Below are 20,424 nucleotides of genomic sequence, written 5' to 3'. Positions count from 1 at the left end.
AGTCCAAGATTTAAAAAGGGTGATTTACAACATTATAGGCATAGCTGTAATGACGACTTCATGTAATAATGAATTTATGGCGTTTTTTTAAAATTGCAAAGTTATCTAGATAGAGTACAAACAAGGCATTATAAAATTCAAAGTCAACAAAATAAAACCATTTTAACCTGTACAAGCATATGGCAAATTTCCACGTGGCCTATCTCAGCAGCTGCATGGAGAGGCGTCCGCTTATTCTGGTGTTCAGCTCTAAAGTTAGGGTCAATCCCATCAACTAGAGTAAAGGTGAGAGGAAAAAATCAAGTATTCAAGCAAATTTCTGTTTATCTATGGTTTCAATCTGAAACCAATTACAGGATAAAGGAATATATAAAATAAAAGCATTTCTATTTCCATCTGTAGCTTAAAGTTGCAAAATTATAGCACAAAGAAGGCTATTCTTTGGCAAAGTCCACTTCTTTAGAGCTAATATGTACAAAACCCTTCCCTGCAATTTTAATATGCTTTAGTTTTTATCCCACATTTACAAATACATGAAGACTTACCCAGCATTAAAAGCACTTTCTGCATCTCTCCTTGCTTAGCAGAGATATATAACTGCTTCGGGTGAAAACGCAACTTCTTGGGTCTATTTGAACAAAACAAATTGTCTCAGTAAGAAAGACAGCATTGTAAGCTATTCTTCATAAATAATAGGAAATCAGGCAAAATGGCAATCCATAGTGTGGAATCAAACAAGCACTAGCAGTGATGGGAGATAGATTTTGGCCAAAAATTCCCCAGAGCCAAATGCCTAGGCCTGATTCTTCAGGATGGCAAGTGATGGGGAACACATTTCCACCAACTCTGACAGACCCACTGCCATTTCATGATCAAGTGAGTGTTGATTCGCAGCAGGCCAGGTCCTGCTTTGGAAAGCAGTTAGGAATTAGATTCACCAACAGCTCCCTGGCCCTAGGCATAGCACTGCAGTGCCCAGAAGTACCTCAATGTGGAGATGCTGGCGTTGGATTGGGGTAAACACAGTAAGAAGTCTCACAACACCAGGTTAAAGTCCAATAGGTTTATTTGGTAGCAAAAGCCACTAGCTTTCAGACTGCTGCCCCTTCATCAGGTGAATGGGAGTTCTATTCACAAACAGGGCATATATAGATATAAACTCAATTTACAAAATAATGATTGGAATGCGAGTCTTTACAGGTAATCAGGTCTGAAAGGTACAGATGTGAGTGGAGAGAGCGTTAAGCACAGGTTAAAGAGATGTGTATTGTCTCCAGACAATATGTATTGTCTCCTGTCTGGAGAGAATACACATCTCTTTAACCTGTGCTAATGCTCTCTCCACTCACATTGTCTGTATCTTTCAGAGTTGATTACCTGTAAAGACTCACATTCCAATCATTATTTTGTAAATTGAGTTTGTGTCTTTATATGCCCTGTTTGTGAATAGAACTCCCACTCACCTGATGAAGGGGTAGCACTCCGAAAGCTACTGGCTTTTGCTACCAAATAAACCTGGTGTTGTGAGACTTCTTACAGAGGAGGTACTGCAGCACTGTGCCTGAGCACAAGTTCCAGGACCGCACTTCAGATAAGTACCAGGCCGGGGAGGAGGAGGGCTGGAGCTCCCAGGTCCCTAAGGAGTGGGTGCCCCAAATCTGACTGGGTCTTCAGATTGAGTTACCCCCCACTTCCCATTGAGATTGTTAACTAATTCTATTCCACTTCCTAGTCCAACTGGTGCCCACTAGCCTAAAAATTGAGGCTGGGTGAGAAAAGGCTCTCAAATGGCCAATGAGGGCCTTAACAGGGGTAAGGGGGAGCTTCCCAGCCGAGACTCTGTCCGGCATACTCTGAAATTGAGTCAAGGCGGGAAGGTTCCCAGACTGAACTTCATCCATGCAACTTCACACTCTGCCTCTCGCCCACCTCAGGGATTGTGCAATCTTAAGATTAATCATAGAAGTGAGAAATATCAAGCCGATCAAGCTTCATCAAAAGAAATGCAGTAATTGTTAGAGGGGTTTCCTTTTTGCTTTTGTGTATATCCAACTATTTATATTTATGTAGATCTTTAATTCAGTAAACATTCCAAGATGCCTGACAGGAATGTTCCAAAACAAAATGTGCCACCAAGCCACACAATTGTAAATAACCAAAAGTTTAGTCAAAGAGGTAGGTCTTAAGGAATTTAAAGGAGGAAAGAAACAAAGTGAGGCAGAGAAATTTATGGAGGATGCTCCAGCTTAGGGCCTAGGCAGCTCAAGGCACTGCTGCCAATGATGCAGTGATTAAAATCAGGAAAATGCAAGAGGCCAAAATTGTGGAGTGCAGTTATCCAGGGGGTTGAAGTCTAGAGGAGATGAGGATGGACAAAACCATGGGAAGGATTCAAAAACAAGCTGTTGCCAAATTGAGTCAATGTGGGCCAGCAAGTACAAGGCTAATGAGACTTGTGCAAGTTAGGCAGGATTTTGGTTGACTTCAATTTCAGAAGGTGGAATGTGGGCAGGACACAAGTGTGTTGGAGTAGTTAAGTCTAAAGATAACAAAGGCATGGATGAAGACATCAGCAGCAGGTGAGTTGAGGCCAAGGTGGAATTCGATAGCAAACTTAAGCAAATTGCCCAATTCAGAGCAACTTTTGCAGAGAGCTAGTGGCCTATTTTTTGCATCACACTAACGACCAGGAAATAGGATGAAGACAGAAATCTGTCCTAAAGCTTCGAAGTAAAGCAAGCATTTGATAAATAGGAATAAATCAGGTGCACAGCAAGGAAAGGTGTGGACAGTGGACAGGGCCCACAGACTTCTGCAATTATGCAGATATATAATTACTTCCCTGCCACTAAACTGTTTTTCTTAAAAGTTGTTAGTTTAATACTATTTTAAATTCTCATGGCAATTGTCACACAAATTCATTGAGTTAGCATCAAAATGTTTCAGCTGCAGGAGTCTTTTGGGCACTGTACTTCAAATGGGAAATGCTTCCCTTTTAATGGCTGTCATTTTAAACAATATGTTCATGTCTGATGAGGAGTAATCAAAATATACATTTATCTACTGTACAAAAACAAAACTATTTAATTTCCAGTAAAGGCACGATTTAAGCTCAGCAAAATTAACAATAGGTTAATTCAATAAGTGGAGCTATTACAAAGAAATTTTGACATGAATAGGACATCTCCCTGATAAAAACATTGCTTGTCTATTGTTTTAGTCATAATTTTTTGTTGTCCAACTTTCACTGGTGTACAGTTCCACAAGCAAGACTTGGCAGGCCACTCACCCCTGAGGATATCACAACTAACAATGATCCCATTTTCACCATGGCTCCACGCATTTGCCCAACAGGAAGCTACATCTAACAAGACTATTTTCTTTCCCTTCTCCAAAACAGTGACATGAAAACCATACGACGTGCCAGCTGTTGGGATCCAGGTCAAATGAACAAACTCAAAGAGACATGAAATCACACCTAGAACTTTATCTGCATGCTTAGTGCTATTTTGGGAGACATTTTTACCCATTAAGCAAAGCAAGAAGGTTTTCAAATATTTTAGTTAACATGAATGACCTAGATCCTTCGGTCAGTGACAAGTGCCATAGCTTTGCCATTGACAGCAATCAAAACTGTGTTCTTACCTTTTTGCACTGAAACGGTAGGGACCTCCTGTCCCACTGAGGGTGTAGACATCCATAAGTGCAGTCATAAGGGGTAACAGCAAGGCACTGAAGCACCAAGACCATGTTCCCTCAGCAGCATAAGGAATGCCCCATTGGGTCCTGCAGGTTTGTAGTGTCATGATGATGTTTTTAAAGTTCTTAAGCATTTTTAAAACTATTTTCAATGTTTCAAAGCCTTTTAATTGTTTTATGAGCTTGAGAAACTTTAATGCCAAGTAAACATAGAAAAGCTTGGACTTGAATTATGAAAGTACTTCAAATGAAGAAAATGATAGAGTGCATTAGGTTTCTGAATGCATTGATTTTTAAAAAAATATTTGTTTACTCAATAGATTATAATGGCACCTGTTCTCAAGTGCATTAGGTCTCGGATTGCATTGATTTTGTTTTATGTTACATAAAGGATTAGCAGTGGACAACAGTTTCTTACAAGCCAGATGGTGGTTGTGAATTGGTTTGGGGGCACTGAAGTAATGTTTGGACTGGGATGGATGTTGGGTACTGAGTGAAGGTGAGAGGAAGGGTGAGTGATGGTTGAGGGCGGAGTGGAGGTATGTGTGAAGGTTGTGAACTGGGTGATGGATGGGCACAGTGTTAATTGTCTTAAATACACTTTGAGGTCTTCCCAATGCAGCTTCAGCTGTTAATAACTTCAGAATCCTATACCTGTGATTATCAGCATTTTCTGGAGTAACCTTTTGGGCAAGTTCAGGGCCTTGCCCAAGTCTATGTCAGAGGAAACCTTGGAGGGCTGCAGATAGCATAGGTCTGTCCAGCAGAAGTTTGAAACTTCTACATGTGCACAAATCGATAATTCCTCTGGGTTCTGACTTGCAACAGCGATGAACATCCCAAAGTTCACCGCAAATACAATTGTAAGATCGTTGCCAACACAAATTAATTTGAGAAATGCAGAATTATTTTTATGTTCCCAGAATTTTTTTTATGAACAGACACAGAAAAGGCCATGATGACGCAACATGTTGAAGTAAATTAAAGGAACTCTACCGCTGATCAAATTTCAGATCTCAGCTGTGCCAGAGGAATGGGGAAATGCTGGCTTTCTACATGCATAGGGCAAGGATAAGAAGTACCTTATGCCACTCTTGCGCATCCTTATGACATTCAGTAGGAGGAAGTATTGGTTCTGGCAAGAAAAACAGCATTTCCAAACAGCTGGGTGTTTCATATATCATATAGGCAGGCAGGACCTCAACATGCCAGCAAAGTCCAGCTGTACTAAGATCGGGGCAGCACAGAGGCACATTGGTTCGTACTGCTGCCTCAGCACCAGGAGCCAGGGTTTAATTCCAGCTTTGGGTCACTGTGTGTGGAGTCTCCCTATGTCTGCATGGGTTTCCTCTGGGTGCTCTGGTTTTCTCCCACAGGCCAAAAGACATGATGATTAGATGCAGTGGCCATGCTAAATTTCTCCTCAGTGTACCTAAACAGGTGCTGGAGTGTGGTGATTAGGGAATTTTCACAGTAACTTAATTACAGTGTGACTGTTAACCTCCCCACCTCTTGATCAGAACCAGCATTTACACCCTGCATCCCCCACTATTCAAAGCTGACATTCACCCCCCACCCTCCCCTGATTGAAGCAGGCATCATACCTTCCACCTCTCACATCACGATCAGAGCCGGCAAATCTCTCACAAATTGTGGGCAAGAACCTGATTACATCGCCAGCGAAAATCAGAAGTCGTGGTCTCACTGGCAAGATTCCCGACTTTCAGATTTCACTGGATATTGATCCCCTGATACCAATCCCATGGAAGGCGAATGCAGGCTCAAGATCTAGCCTCGTGTCACAGAGCCCAGCGTGAACAACTCCAAGTAAATGAGCCCACAGAAAATCAAGAGAAAACAAATACATTTACTTCATTTTTGAAGTTAGCTGTTTTCCAAAATAGAATTTTTATTATTCCTTGTTTCAATAAGAAAACACTTTCAATCGCTGTTCTATTGCAATCCTTTACTTTTTGAATGCTTACCTCTCGGTATCAAGTGCAATAAGAATGCTTTCCATTGTCTCTTTCCCAGGCCCTGTTGGCAGACCTGCAACTGAAATGACTGCTCCCGATTTCAACGTAGTGGAAAGGCTGGAGGCATCTGAACTATCAGCTACTTTGGAGATAGCACTCTCTGCCTTATTTTCCATGGACATTTTTATCCGAGCACTGCTACAAAAATTATTTGAAAATCGTATTAGCTGACTGAAGTTAATTCATGTTCTGTAGATGATCATTTTAATAGCAAGACTTCAAGTTATTGGATAAAAGGAAATTACTGCGGATGCTGGAATCTGAAACAGAAACAGAAAATGCTGGAAAATCTCACCAGGTCTGATAGCATCTGTGGAGAGAGGACAGAACATTGAGTCTGGGTGACCCAGCAAAGAGCCATTCAGATTTGAAATGTTAGTTCTGCCCTCTCTCCACAGATGCTGTCAGACCTGCTGATATTTTCCAGCATTTTCTGTTTTTGTACAAATTTTTAGATATGTTTAAGTCACAATATATCAGCTTATTCAGATAGAAATGAATTCAACTTAAGAACCTGCCATCCAAAAAATAGAATTCAGAAGAGAATCTTGATTTGTTTTTGTTTTGGTCCCATCCAATATCAACCAATATTCACCATTTCCGCTCTCACTACTATTTCCAGTAAGCGGTAACTCGTTTATAGCAAGATTATGGGTGAAACTGAACGTAGCTTGGCATTTTAAAGTTCAGCTGAGAGCAAAATAAGATGTTTATAGAGGCAAGAAATGTCCAGTTTCAAAATTAAATAGGACACCTAAGATGTAAAAGACAAAATAAATGGAGTAAACTCCCTTTTACGTAATACCTTAAAAGCAGAAAATATTCCTAAACACCTGACAAGAGTACAATTTAAAAATAGCATATAAAAATGAAAGTAACATGCTAAAGTTATGTCAACGCTCAGCAAAGATCATAAAACTTGCAGTAACGAGTGAATGGCATGTGCAAGCCAGAGTTTTATCCCTAACCCAGGATTTGTTTCAAAACAAAATTTCAGATGAGGACAGACCTTATCAGTCAGGAGCATACAGCAAGATGCCAAATTTAAGATTTAACATGATATAAAGATGTATTAAATTTCAATAATTTATATTTATGCATATGGACATCTAAATGATCTTAATGTTTAAAAAAAATGTCTTAATGAAATTCAGGAACTGTAATTCAGATGATGCATTTTCAGTGTACCCAACTGACCATTAAAACACAAGTATTTTGTAGTCTTTAAGATTTTTAATGAAAAAGCATGGCTTTAGCTATATATATAAAGCCCAAGGTAAATAATGAAGGCCTAAGAAGGTACATCTACAACACAAGAAATTTAGGCTGCATTATGCATAATGTTTTTTCTTATATAATTTTAATTAAGCACAAGATATTTGCGTGTGTAAATGTTTGTTGGTTTCTATCTTATGAAATGCTTGAATTGCACACCAAGTCATTCTCTTCAAATGCTGCAAATGGAGCTCAGGTTTATTTAAAATGATATTATTTAAATTTTTTTTAAATGATTTCAAACAACTTTAATTATCAATCATCCATAATTTGTGCAAGATACTTGGAAAAATAGTGAAGCATTGATTGCAGACAGACACAGGGTAAAAAAAACCTGAATGAGCACTAAGTTTTGATAAATACGGAATCTGATCATAGTGATCCAGGGCATTAATTTTATTTAACTTTCTGGTTGAATTAATACTGAAATCTTTGAAACAGCACTCAGTGTGAAAATTATTCAATGTATTCTACATCCTCCCTTCAAAGTCCAATTATACATCTCAGAAGACAGTGCAACAGGAATCTTTAGCTGAGCCATAGCAATATGACGACAAATAAACAAGGGCAAAAGAAAACACAGAGGATTTCCAAAGCAAAAAAATGTTTCTACTCCAAATATTAGTTAAACTGGAACTTGTGAACTTATAAAAACCAAAATTAAAGATTACTCAATGACCTGTTCTCACCATCATCCAAACATGTAAGACATAAACAGACTGTGGCTGGGATCTTAAGACCTTGTCCAGCCCGACTTTCAGCGAGGTGAGGTGGTAAGATCAAGCAGGAGGTGAAAAATCACATTTGTGCCCGGTTTTCTGCCTCCTCTGACTGTATCTATAATATTTTGCTAACAGGATAGGGCCTAGGAAGGGCACAAAGTGATTTAAATATTAATGACATAATTTGAATGTCATGAACATGTCCCGGATGCTATTGCCCGGGCTGACTTATCTTTACCACCTCGCTGGCCAAGGCTCTGCGACGAGAACCACATATGGTCCCCCAACAGGGGCCAGATGTGATGGCCTTGCCGGAAGGAATCGGTGGCCACTGAAGCTCCCAGGTGGTCAGGGACAGGGTCAGACAGTGCCCACAGGCAGTGCCAGCCTGGCACCATCAGCCTCGCAACTAACACTGTCCACCAGGCTCCATAACTATGCCATGGGCAGAGCCAAGTGGGTGAAGCCAGAGCAAGAATGGGACAGAGACAAGAGGGGTCCACCGTGTGGGGTGGGCAATCAGCAAAGGTGAGGGGTAACTCTGCCAGGGGGTCAGGGTCCTGATATCAATGGAGACAGGGTGTGGCAACGTACAATTGGGGAGGGGGGGGGGAAATCAGGGTGCTTGCACAATGGTGCTCTTATAGCTCAGCAGCCAGCTTCTCCAGTGAGTGGAGACTTCACTTCATGCTGGCAAGAGTTGCACCTTGGGACTTTTATTGCACTGAGCACCAAAATTTTGCATTTTCAAACTTGCCTAAAAAGTTAGGCTGAAACGTTCCCATTTTCTTGCTCATTCGGCAATTTTTAAAAAAATTTCACTCTATGATTCTAAATGCTTGTAAGTCTTTCAGTAAAAGCATTATCATTTAAGTACTACCTTGATGTAGTGGTGTCTGCTTTTCCATTCACAATGACAATCTTCTCCTGTGTTGGGAGGGGTACCATAGAGGTAGTGTCTGCTTTTGCTATGGTAACTTCTTTTGCTTGAATAGTATCTTCACCACAATGTGGGCAGAACGACAACCCATTCATATGGGATGCACAATTCTTGTGAAAGCGGTGTGAGATAGTGCTATCGGGCTGGCATTCCATGAAGGTGCCCTGGAACAACAAGATAAATTTAATACACGCCTGTCACAACTGACAAGTACTTAAGGATAACTTTTTAAATGCAATTTTCATCCATGATGATGTGAAATGATTGAAAGGGTTGCCAGCAGAATGCTTCTGGGTCTCTTTGTACCCAAACCAAATGGTAAATGAGACAAACTTACTATAACTTCCAAAGTTTCATAATTTCCCAGCATAAGAGACACAACTTTGCTTAGTGTTTGCCCAACTAGTTGTGGTTAAAAGAAAAAAGACCACACATAAATGCCTTGTTTTGAAATCAAGTTAACCTACTCCCATAAAAGCAACAACCTTCTGCTGCATTGTTGGGAGATGCAAGGGGATTATCCTGGTAGAAAAATACTTCAAAATTCCATTATTTTTGAAATTGGAGACTGCAGCGGTGCAATTTGGTCAATAAACACAAGATGCGCACAGAATAGTAACAAAAAATTCACTTCATACCCGAATGCAAAAGGACTGGTTGAAAATGCAAACCTTTTACTGTCATGTTTGTTGTCAGGTTAATTAATAAATGTACATTTCATGAGAAAAAGGAATCAAAATTATTCCAAATGGGCACTGACGTTCTTGCCTCTGACCAATTATGGGCAAACAAGAGGCAGCACTTTCTCCGTTCTCAAAGATCTTACTCCTCTATATGCGAAGAAATTAAATTCCTATCAAAATATATAGGGGATTAAATCTAAAAGTAATTTAAGTTCAGTGCATAAAATTTATTTAACCATTATGAGTAAGTCAACTGAAATTGCAGAACCTCTGCTACCTTTGTCACTGTGAGCTCAAATTAACTAAATCTATCTTTAAACCTCTTGTGCCATCTGGTGGGCACCTAATAAATATTTCCAATATACATGAAGAATTCCTAAATTGATTGCTGGTTGACGGTATGGTGTTCAAACACAAAACGATGCAGACTTTTGTGTTTCTTAATTTGGGAACAAATAAGGGAGTTCACTCGAACATGCTATTTTTTCAAGGGGCTCTTCTGCTTCCCTGAAGAAAATAAGTGCTACATACTTTCTGGTTATTAACTATGAACACATTTATCACATTGGCCTTACAAGTTAACTTGAAGCTGGAAAAAGTCAGTTCAATTATTTAACATATATTACAAAATAATTTTGCTTTTCTGCTCCACACATTATTTGAGATTTTACAGTCAAGAATAAAATAGATGAGAAACATTTTTCATCTTCATATTAGTAATTATTCATTTTTGAGACTCTCTACACTTACAGCAGTACAGAAGTATCCACATCCTGGGCAACACTGATGTTTAACCATCCGGGATCTGTGGTCTTCACACAATACCATTAGCTGCACCTTGTTGGAGGGTCGCATCATCTCTTGTTTGATCACGCTGTTAATACAGCTACTTAACTGCAAGAAACATTCATTCAGACAAATTACAGCTGTTGATTTGCAGATTTTATTCTAAATTGATCACCCATGAATTAAATTTTATCAGCACAAAATTTTTATCACAGCTGAACCCTGATCTGTATACTCAAGTCACTCAATGTATCAAACGGGTATGCTGAAACAGTAGCTGTAAATAATCCTACGGCATTACTTTGAGAAAGTGTTCTGGCTAATATTGATTAGTGAGTTTAACATTTAACAGTGAGCTTTGCACACAAACAGTGGGAGAGAACACTCAGCCGGAGTGAGTGTAAGTATCAGGAAATTGGAGCTAGTGGGAATTTGGATATGGGGCAAAAGAGGTGTTCTTGTTTTTCTCCTCTTTTTCTAACTTTTAAGTCTTCAGAGAATGGTCTGCTGCAGTACTAGAGGACAAAAGGGACAGAGCTAATTGGTAAGCAGTGAAAAAGGCCAGGTAAGCATTTAATACTTTTATCACTTATGGTTTCAGTTTGCAGTTTGTAAGAGTATATTTGGTAGTAACGAGGTCCAGAAATGAAGTGCCCTCAAGAATTGGATATAATCTGATATCAAGCATCTTCCAAAGGTTTAATCTAAAAGGGGTAAGTCATGACAGAAGAGCTCCAAGCCATAGCATGCTCCTTGTGGGAAGCTGGGAACGTTTCCAGTGCCCGGGGCCAGCTTATTTGCAGAAACAAAGAGGGGAAATTTCATAGAAACTTGGAAAATTCTAACAGGACTAAACAGGGCAGGTGCAAAAAGGATGTTCCCAATGGTGGGGGTGTCCAGAACCAGGGGTCACATGGGGAAAAATTTATTCACCCAGAGAATAGTCAGCCTGTGGAATTCACTACTACAGAAAGTAGTTGGGGCCAAAACATTGCATGTTTTCAAGAAGAAGTTAAATATAGCACTTGGTGTGAAGTGGATCAAAGGATATGGGGAGAAGACAGGAACGAGGCAGCCTCAAAGGGCCAGTGGGTTCCTCCTACGATTCTATCCCTCAACCAATTTCATTAACTGTTTATCACACTGGTATTTTTGGAAACTTGCTGTGTCATAACAATTATGTTACAATAGAGACTATACTTTTAATGTACCTTATTATCTATACAGCACCTTAGGACTTTGAGAGATTATGAAAGGTGCCATATAAATACAAGTTACCTGCTTATTTATTTCTTACTCTGCTCAATGAGCTAAAGTATATTACAAACCAGAAACGAGAGTCATTTCATCAGCCAAACACTTAGTCCTATGAAAGGCGTTAATGAATTGATCATTTAAAAGTACAGTGAAGCAAGATTTTCTCCACGTGCTAGAAGTAACAAAACAGAAATCCTAATTAAGAGCAAAGGAAATTTTCCCTCAATTATTCTTCAATTGTGCTCCTTAAATTCTATTGCACAATGTAGAATCCCAGAGTCTTTACGGTATATCGGTTGGATGTTCTACATTGCATAGAATCATACAGTGGAGGAGAAGGCCATTCAGCTCATCAGGTCTGCAATGACCACAATCCAACCCAGACCTTATCCCCATAACCCTATGTATTTACCCGAACTAGTCCCCCTGACAATAAAGGGCACTTTAACATGGCCAAACCACCTTACCCGCGCATCCATGGTCTGTGGGAGGAAACCGGTGCACCTGGAGGAAACCCATGCAGACTACAGTGAGAATGTGCAAAGTCCGCACAGACAGTGACTCAAATCAGGAATCAAACCCAGGAATCTGGCGCTGTGAGGCAGCAGTGCTAACCACTGTGCCACCATACCGCCTGTGTTCAAGTAATGGTTATTAAATAGGGGCTTATATGTCTACATGAGCAGGCTGAAAATGGACTTTATGTTGGAAATGCACTGTATACAACATTTCCCGCTAAATAAAAGCTTGTAAGTGAATAGAGACTAGGCTCCAATACTCCATTCTGGCTGTCTGAGTTCTGGCACAAGATATTGGATTGTGTAAAGCAATGCACAAGTTAAATTAAGCTTTTATTAGGCAACAAATATTACATTAAAATACCTCCACTTATGAGATTTCCAACTTTGATGTGAATACTACGTTTAAAGTTAGCATATCTCGATCAAACTATTTAGATGGACAAGCTTTGATGTAAACAGAAGACAGGTACATGGAGCTGATTGAAAAAACACCAAATTGTCTTCGAACCTATTGCATTTATGATGTATTTAAGTGTTTACATAGCCTACACATGCAGAGGACTTATAATCCACAAGTCACAGCAAATGCTTGCCAAGAAAACCAAAGATAAGTCATCACAACAGAAGGATACATTAATATTAAAAATATGGCACTATATGTTGCACATGTATGTTCTGGTAATAGTTACTGACATTTCCTTACATTGAATCTAAACAGCAAATCTCCAAAAATATGACCAAGTTAATATTAAAACTCCTGGAAGCAGTATCCTTCAATTTGATAACTCTTCAAGAAATTAACACACATCATCCTAAATGGAGTATGCTTATTCTTTCAGGAGGGCACGTTTAACTTCTTTTAAAAATTGTTTCATTCTATAATTTTCAATGCAATTTCAACCTTATATGCGAGGTAGATTAGTTTGATACATAGTCAAAACATAAAATTTAAATGTAGTTCAGACATTATGAGAATCGTAACAATCCAACAACCAACATAAACAATTGCTTTCTCAAACTTGTGCCAAGCGTTTCTTACCTCTTCATCTATATTCTCAGTGGCCATACATTTATTGTTACCCAGTTTAACAATCTCTCGGCTTTTTGGTGTTTCCATCCGACAGCTACAAAGAGGTAACTCCTGTAGCTTGTCCAGTTCCATTGAGTCTGAGCTTTGGGAAATACCTACATTGAATTACAATTTTCAAACAGCTCATTTCAACCCTTTTTTAGTATGAAAATCATAAAAATAAGAGTGGTTGAAAGCAGTCACATAAATCATACAAAATTCAACTGAACAAATCTCCAAAGTGTATACTTTCCCAAATGTTCTTTCACAGTAATTTTTTAAAATATTCTAGCTGTATATCTGGAAACATGTTCTTAACAACAAAAAACTTTCAAACTGATAAAGCAACTTTACCTGTAGACTGCGAGAATAGGCCACCTGCAGGCAGGTTCAGTGAGCTAAGGGGCATCTCGGTATATTCATTATTATCTGTCAGAGCTTGAGTCTCTATTTCAGCACCTGCGTAAAAAGATTTACACTCAGATGTTCATAAAAACACTTTAACCATACAACAACAGAATTTGAAGACTGATTCTGAAATATCTAAGTTTTATTACAAATATAAAAGCCTTTAAACACTTTCTCACTTGGAGGGTTTGTTCTCTCTAAGCACGCAGATCACTGAATTCTTAACTTTTTCCATGAGGGCTGGAATTGAAGATTATTGTCTACCATTTACTGCTTGTTTTTTTTGAATTTCAATATTTTTTGGGATATTCTATTAGCAATGTTATGTTAGAAGAATGCAGCTGACACATGGTTCTCCCATCACCGACTACATGTATACAGCTATATACAGTGCAGTTAGCACAATCTGTGAAAGCTAACCCTTCCCTTAATAAAACAGGCAGGATTCTCAAGTGTAGACCTTAGTGACAAGTGAATCCAATAAATAGGAAGGCAGCAATTCGGTGGACAGAATGATGGGGAGAATTTTCCAAATTATCATTTAATTCTGTGTACATAAAATCTATAAACTTCACAGAGTCAGAGGTTTACAGCATGGAAACAGGCCCTTTGGCCCAACTTGTTCACGTTGCCAAGTTTTTACCACTAAGCTTGTCGTAATTGCCCGCATTTGGCCCATATCCCTCTACACCAATCTTGCCCATGTAATTGTCTAAACACTTTTAAAAAGACAAAATTGTACCCACCTTTACTATTGTCTCTGGCAGTTCGTTCCAGACAATCAACCCACTGTGTGAAAAAACTGTCCCTCTGGACTCTTTTGTATCTCTTCTCTCTCACCTTAAACCTATGCCCTCTAGTTTTAGACTCCCCTACTTCTGGAAAAAGATATTGACTTCTACTTTGTCTATGCCCCTCATTATCTTTTAGACCTCTATAAGATCACCCCTAAGCCTCCTATGCTCCAGGGAAAAAAATCCCAGTCCCAGTAACATCTTTTCTTTACATTATATCAAACACAGTATCAAAACAGAAACAAACCAACAATAATTATAATGTGAGCTTTCTGATGTCAGCCAATAGTAAATAAAAGCCAACTTTCAGAATCATAGAAAAATAAGCTAATTTATGAATAACCATGGGGTATATAGTATACCATTGTCGTCTCAATATCCTTTCTGAAATTCTTTTTTGGAACATGGGCATTGCTGTCGAGGCCAACATTCGTTACTTATTCTTAACTCTTGAGAAAGTATGATGATGGTGAGCCACCTTCTCAAGTTTTTAAGTTTTATTTACGCTCTCGCTGTACCTTTCTGTGGGTACAGATCACAAACGTATCACTGTGCCTCACTGCTGGTAATGCATGAAGCATGAATCAAGTCCATATCTTCAACTGGCTTTTTTTTTAATGTCACAAGAGATCAGCCAGTAATGTCATTTCCCGCAAGGCTTCTGAAAAAAGCTCAAAACATTACCTCAGCATTTTATAAAATCAACTTTGCACTGCTCTGGAGCTGTGCTACATCCAGTGCAAAAACCAGGGACTGAGGGAGAATTTATGAGAGATGGTCTTGTGCCTCTTTGGTACGCCAGGAAAACAGACCAGTGACTTAATCCACTGAAATTAGTAAATTTGCAAACAGCTCCCAATAAAACATTTTCACCACAAAGACCACATAAGACCCAAGTAACATCAGAGTATTAACGATACAACTATATATTCTTACAACAGCTTAATTTCACATTTGTTACAGAAAAAATCTTGTGTATGAACTCAGCCCTTGGAACAATATAAAACTGCAGTTACAAATTGCATGATATTCTCACATGGTTAAGCATCAATGGTTTTTCACACAAACAAACTTTACAACCCTTGTGAACCCTTGTCCAACAACAACCCTTGTCCAACAACTAGCCTGACAACTGTACGACCTGGGAAGCATGACAATGAAATCCCTTGTTTCATGAACTGTGATCCAGAACAAGCCACCAAATGTTGAGCACCAAGTTGCTCAAACCATAGGAAAGGCAGATGAACACTTTAATTAAACGACGCCAATTGCAAGTTAATTTGGTATCAGTATAAACCTGAAATTGATCTACGTCAATGCAAAAGTTTACTAGGTATCATAGTATCCCTATAGTGCAGAAGGCGGCCGTTTGGCCCATCAGGTCTTCACCGACTCTCTGGCAGAGCATTTTACCCAGACCCAGGCCCCCCCCCGTATACTAGTAACCTCCAAACATTTATCCAGTTAATCCACATTACATATCTTGGGCACCAAGAGGCAATTTAGCATAACCAATCCACTTAATTGCACATCTTTGGACAGTGAGAGGAAACCAGAGTACCCAGAGGAAACTCACAAAGACACAGGACGAACATGTAAGCTCCATACACAGTGACCCAGGGCCAGAATTGACCTGGGTCTATAAAGCTGTGAGACAACAGTGCTAATTGCTGTGCCCGTAGGCAGCTAAAATTACAATTATCTAAAACTAGCCATCAGCACCATACTACTGAAAGAACCTTGGAATGAAATGCACCTCAAGATCATTGTGAATTTGAACTCCTATTAAATTGTCAAAATCCATGTAAGGACTTAATTATCCTCTACTTCCACCATCCTAAGCCAGCAATGAAACCACTGGCAAAACGCTTGTCAAGACAAGAAAAACATCTATAATCAATGTATTGAATAGATACAGCATGGGGTTATTGACACTTTGCCATTGAACCTCACAACACTCCTGTTTACTTTCAATGGGGAACTGAAACTGAATTCTAATTTCAAATAGTATAGGATTTAACCACAAAGGTTGCCACTTGAAATGACAAAAATTCAGAAAGCAAGGTAATTTTCATTTTAACCCAACAGCACCAGGTAAAACCAAGTGTCAACTTGCTTTGCATCAAAAATAGCATGCAACAGTTACCACCCTACTTCTGTTATTCATATAATATTTATTTCTGTTACCTCTATCATTACTTTTGGGCCGGCTTTTTCGTCTTCGTTTTCTGGTTGGTTTTATCCATGGGCTGTCATTCTTCCCTTTTTTCTTCCATTTCCTTTTCAAACTAGACTCTGAACTCTGAGCAGTCAAAAAAAAGGTGCATAACATTATTTGCTGCAGTAAATTATTCTAATGCCAGACTTTTCATTTTGCACAATAGGCTGAAATAGCTTCAGTCATATCAACAAAAACAGGATTATATTATAAACAATCACATTTATGTTTTTGTTACTTTTTAAAATATCAACAGAGAATTACAAGTCCAAATAGAAAGAAACTAAAATATTGTAAATGCATTGAAGTTAGTAAATTTGTAACCTATGTTCCCAATAAAACTTTTTCACCACAAAGACAATATACAACACATGAAGGTCAAGTATTAGAGGTGCAACTGTATATTCTTACAACAACTTAATTTCACTACGTTTGTTACAGAAAAATTCTTGTGAATGAACATAATTCGGAACCACATAAAAAGTTACAAATTACATGCTTGAACTGGATATTCTACTACAGTGAATAATAGAGGGGCATGTGATGTGTGGTTTCTGTATGATGTGGGAACTGGTGGACCCCAGGGTCCTTCCCAGTGACCATGTCTGTAGTAAGTGCAGGTTGCTGGAGGAGCTCCAGCTCAGGGTAAATGAGCTGGCCTCTGAGCTACAGACACTGAGGCTCATCAGGGGGAGAGAGGGTGCCATTGTCAATGGGGTGCAAGTGACATCCACCCCCCCTAGACTGGCTAACTCTAAGGGTCAGGGACAAGAGGGGGCTGCTGGGAGGAGGAAGAGGGGTGAGGAGCGGAGGCCTCAGCCTCTTAATCTGCATAACAGGTTTGAGGTTCTTGCTTCCAGGCTGGACGAGAACGAGGCAGGTGAGGTTGGTGAGCAAACTGCACACGCTACAGTGATGCAGCAGGACATAGGCAAAGAGAGGGGGAAAAGGAACGTAGTAGTGATTGGGGATAGTGGGGTGAAGGGTACTGACACTGTCCTTTGTCACAATGACAAAGTGCACAGAAGGGTGTGTTGTCTGCCTGGTGCTCGGGTACGGGATGTCGCAGCTGGGCTGCAGAGGAACCAGGAGTGGGAGGGTGAGAATCCGGTCGTTGTGGTACATGTAGGTGCCAACGACGTAGGCAAAATGTGAACTGAGGATCTGGGGAGGGAGTATGAGAAGCTGGGAATGAAATTAAAAAGTAGAACCGACAAGGTGGTTATCTCTGGGCTACTGCCTGAACCGAGTGCAGACGGGCGTAGGGTTGACAGGATTAAGGAAGTGAATGGGTGGCTCAGGGATTGGTGTGGGAGGAATGGGTTTGAATTTATGGGGCATTGGCACCAGTATTGGGGTAGGTGGGACCTGTTCGGGTGGGATGGGGTTGGTCTGAACCGTGCTGGGACCAGAGTGCTGGCGAATCGAGTAAAGAGTACTGTAGACAAGGCTTTAAACTAATTTGGGGGGGGGGGTACGCGAGGGTAGGTGACGTTATGAGGTCTAAAGTTAAGGAGAGGGTACAGGTAAGGGAAGAGGCCGAGGATGTCCCAATAATAGAGGGAGTAGGGGGCATGAGTATGGTTGGTGGCGTTACGGCAAATAGGGTCCAGGTGAAGGCTGGGATGAAAGCGCTTTATCTGAATGCACGAAGCATTCGGAATAAAGTGGATGAGCTGGTGGCGCAGATCGACACAAATGGATACGATCTGGTGGCCATTACAGAGACGTGGCTGCAGGGTGACAGGGACTGGGAGCTGAATGTACAGGGCTATCAAGTGTTTAGGAAGGATAGGCAGGAGGGAAAAGGGGGGGGCGTAGCTCTGCTGATTAAGGATAGCATCACGGTGGTAGCAAGGGATGATATTGGAGCCAAGGAGCAGAACGTGGAATCGTTGTGGGTGGAGATTAGGAACAGCAAAGGGAGGAAGACGCTGGTGGGTGTCATCTATAGGCCCCCGAATAATGATCTGGAGGTGGGGTGGGCTGTTAACGCGCAAATAAGTGCGGCGTGCAGGAATGGGACGGCCGTAGTTATGGGGGATTTCAATCTGCATATTAATTGGTCGACCCATGTTGGACGCGGGGGGCTCGAGGAAGAGTTCTTGGAATGCTGCCGGGATAGTTTCCTCGAACAGTGTGTGTTGGAGCCGACGAGGGAGCGAGCTATCTTGGATCTGGTGCTATGTAATGAGGCGGGTAGAATTAGGGACCTTGTGGTGAAGGATCCTCTTGGGGAGAGTGATCATTGTATGGTGGAGTTTCTGGTGCAGATGGAGGAGGAGAAAGTGGGTTCCCGGACACGCGTCCTCTGTTTGAATAGAGGGGAGTACGGGAGGATGAGAGAAGAATTGGCGAATGTGGACTGGGGGAGCGCGTTGGAGGGAGGGTCTGTTGAGGAGCAGTGGAGGATCTTTAAGGAGATCTTTCTTGGTGCTCAGCGGAAATTTATTCCGATGGTCAAAAAGGATAGTAGGAGGAGAGGTAATAAGCCGTGGATAACGAAGGAGGTGAAGGAAAGTGTTAAATTAAAAGCGGAGGAATTTAGAGTAGCTAAGAGTAGTGGGCGAGAAGAGGATTGGGAGAGGTTTAAATGTCAACAAAGATTGACAAAGAAGTTGATAAAGAAGGGTAGGAGAAACTATGAAGCTGGGCTAGCGCTTAATATAAAAAAGGATAGCAAGAGTTTTTATAAATATATAAAAAGGAAGAGGCTGGCTAGGGTGAATGTTGGTCCTTTAGAGGATGAGAAAGGGGACCTAGTGGTAGGGGATGAGGATATGGCTAAGGTATCAAATAACTTTTTTGTTTCTGTCTTCACGGAGGAGGACGTGAATAATTTGCCAGGTGTTAGCGATGGAAAGGTGGTAGGACTGGAGGGTCTTAATGACATTACTGTTACTAGAGAGGCGGTGCTCGACAGACTGGAGGGGCTGATTGTGGACAAGTCCCCAGGACCGGATGGAATGCATCCGAGGGTTCTGAAAGAAATGGCGGAGGTGATAGTGGATGCCTTGGTGGTTATTTTCCAGACGTCGCTGGATTCCGGGGAAGTGCCGGATGATTGGAAAACGGCTAATGTTACGCTGTTGTTTAAGAAGGGTGCCAGGCAAAAGGCGGGGAATTATAGGCCGGTTAGTTTAACGTCTGTGGTAGGTAAAATGTTAGAATCTGTCATTAAGGAGGAAATTGCGAGGCACCTTGAAGGGAATTGCTTGATAGAGCAGACGCAGCACGGTTTCATTAAAGGGAAGTCGTGTCTGACAAATTTACTGGAGTTCTATGAGGATGTGTCTAGGGCGGTGGATAGAGGAGAGCCGGTGGATGTGGTCTTTCTAGATTTTCAGAAGGCGTTTGACAAAGTACCTCACAAGAGGTTATTGCAGAAGGTCGAGGGACATGGAGTTGGGGGTAGGGTGTTAGCGTGGATAGAGGATTGGTTGTCAAAGAGTGGGGGTCAACGGGTGCCATTCGGATTGGCGGATGGTGACTAGTGGAGTGCCCCAGGGGTCGGTGCTGGGGCCTCAGCTTTTTACCATTTATATAGATGATCTGGAGGAGGGAACCGAGTGTAGGGTGTCGAAATTTGCTGATGACACCAAGATTGGGGGAACAGCAAATTGTGCGGAGGGTGTGGAGAGTCTGCAGAAGGATCTAGATAGGCTGGGCGAATGGGCCAGGAAATGGCAAATGGAATTTAATGTTGGCAAGTGTGAGGTGGTCCACTTTGGTAGGAAGAATGGTAGGAAGGACTATTACTTACGGGGCGAAAAACTGCAGCAGGCGACGGTGCAGAGGGACCTCGGGGTCCTTGTGCATGAGTCGCAAAAACCCAGCTTGCAGGTGCAGCAGGTGGTCAGGAAGGCGAATGGGATGCTGGCCTTCATAGCGAGGGGGATTGAATATAAAAGTAGGGAGGTCTTGCTGCAGCTGTATAGGGCATTGGTGAGGCCGCAGCTGGAGTACTGTGTGCAGTTTTGGGCGCCGCACCTGCGCAAAGATATTTTGGCCTTGGA

At 41.0% G+C, this 20,424-nt stretch overlaps 1 protein-coding gene across 7 annotated transcripts in view; it reads right to left on the bottom strand.

Annotated features, from left to right (window-relative positions):
- The window catches only part of LOC145358362 (histone-lysine N-methyltransferase EHMT1-like), a 152,833-nt gene that overhangs the window by 53,508 nt on the left and 78,901 nt on the right, over nt 1–20,424 (bottom strand). For 5 of the 7 annotated variants that reach the window (XM_080212323.1, XM_080212327.1, XM_080212329.1 and 2 more), the window contains 8 exons: nt 16,378–16,492; nt 13,343–13,447; nt 12,959–13,104; nt 10,106–10,249; nt 8,613–8,836; nt 5,685–5,873; nt 546–628; nt 168–274 (listed from right to left, as the gene is read on the bottom strand). In XM_080212323.1, coding sequence (XP_080068449.1) covers nt 168–274; nt 546–628; nt 5,685–5,873; nt 8,613–8,836; nt 10,106–10,249; nt 12,959–13,104; nt 13,343–13,447; nt 16,378–16,492 — 1,113 coding nt within the window. The remainder of the gene's footprint in view (nt 1–167; nt 275–545; nt 629–5,684; nt 5,874–8,612; nt 8,837–10,105; nt 10,250–12,958; nt 13,105–13,342; nt 13,448–16,377; nt 16,493–20,424) is intronic. The other 2 variants (XM_080212325.1, XM_080212328.1) reach the window with 1 other exon arrangement.

This window comes from Carcharhinus amblyrhynchos, chromosome 25 (assembly GCF_965287045.1).
Source record: "Carcharhinus amblyrhynchos chromosome 25, sCarAmb.v2.hapA, whole genome shotgun sequence".
In the NCBI taxonomy this organism is placed as follows: domain Eukaryota; kingdom Metazoa; phylum Chordata; class Chondrichthyes; order Carcharhiniformes; family Carcharhinidae; genus Carcharhinus; species Carcharhinus amblyrhynchos.
This window is presented reverse-complemented; position numbering and strand designations above follow the sequence as displayed.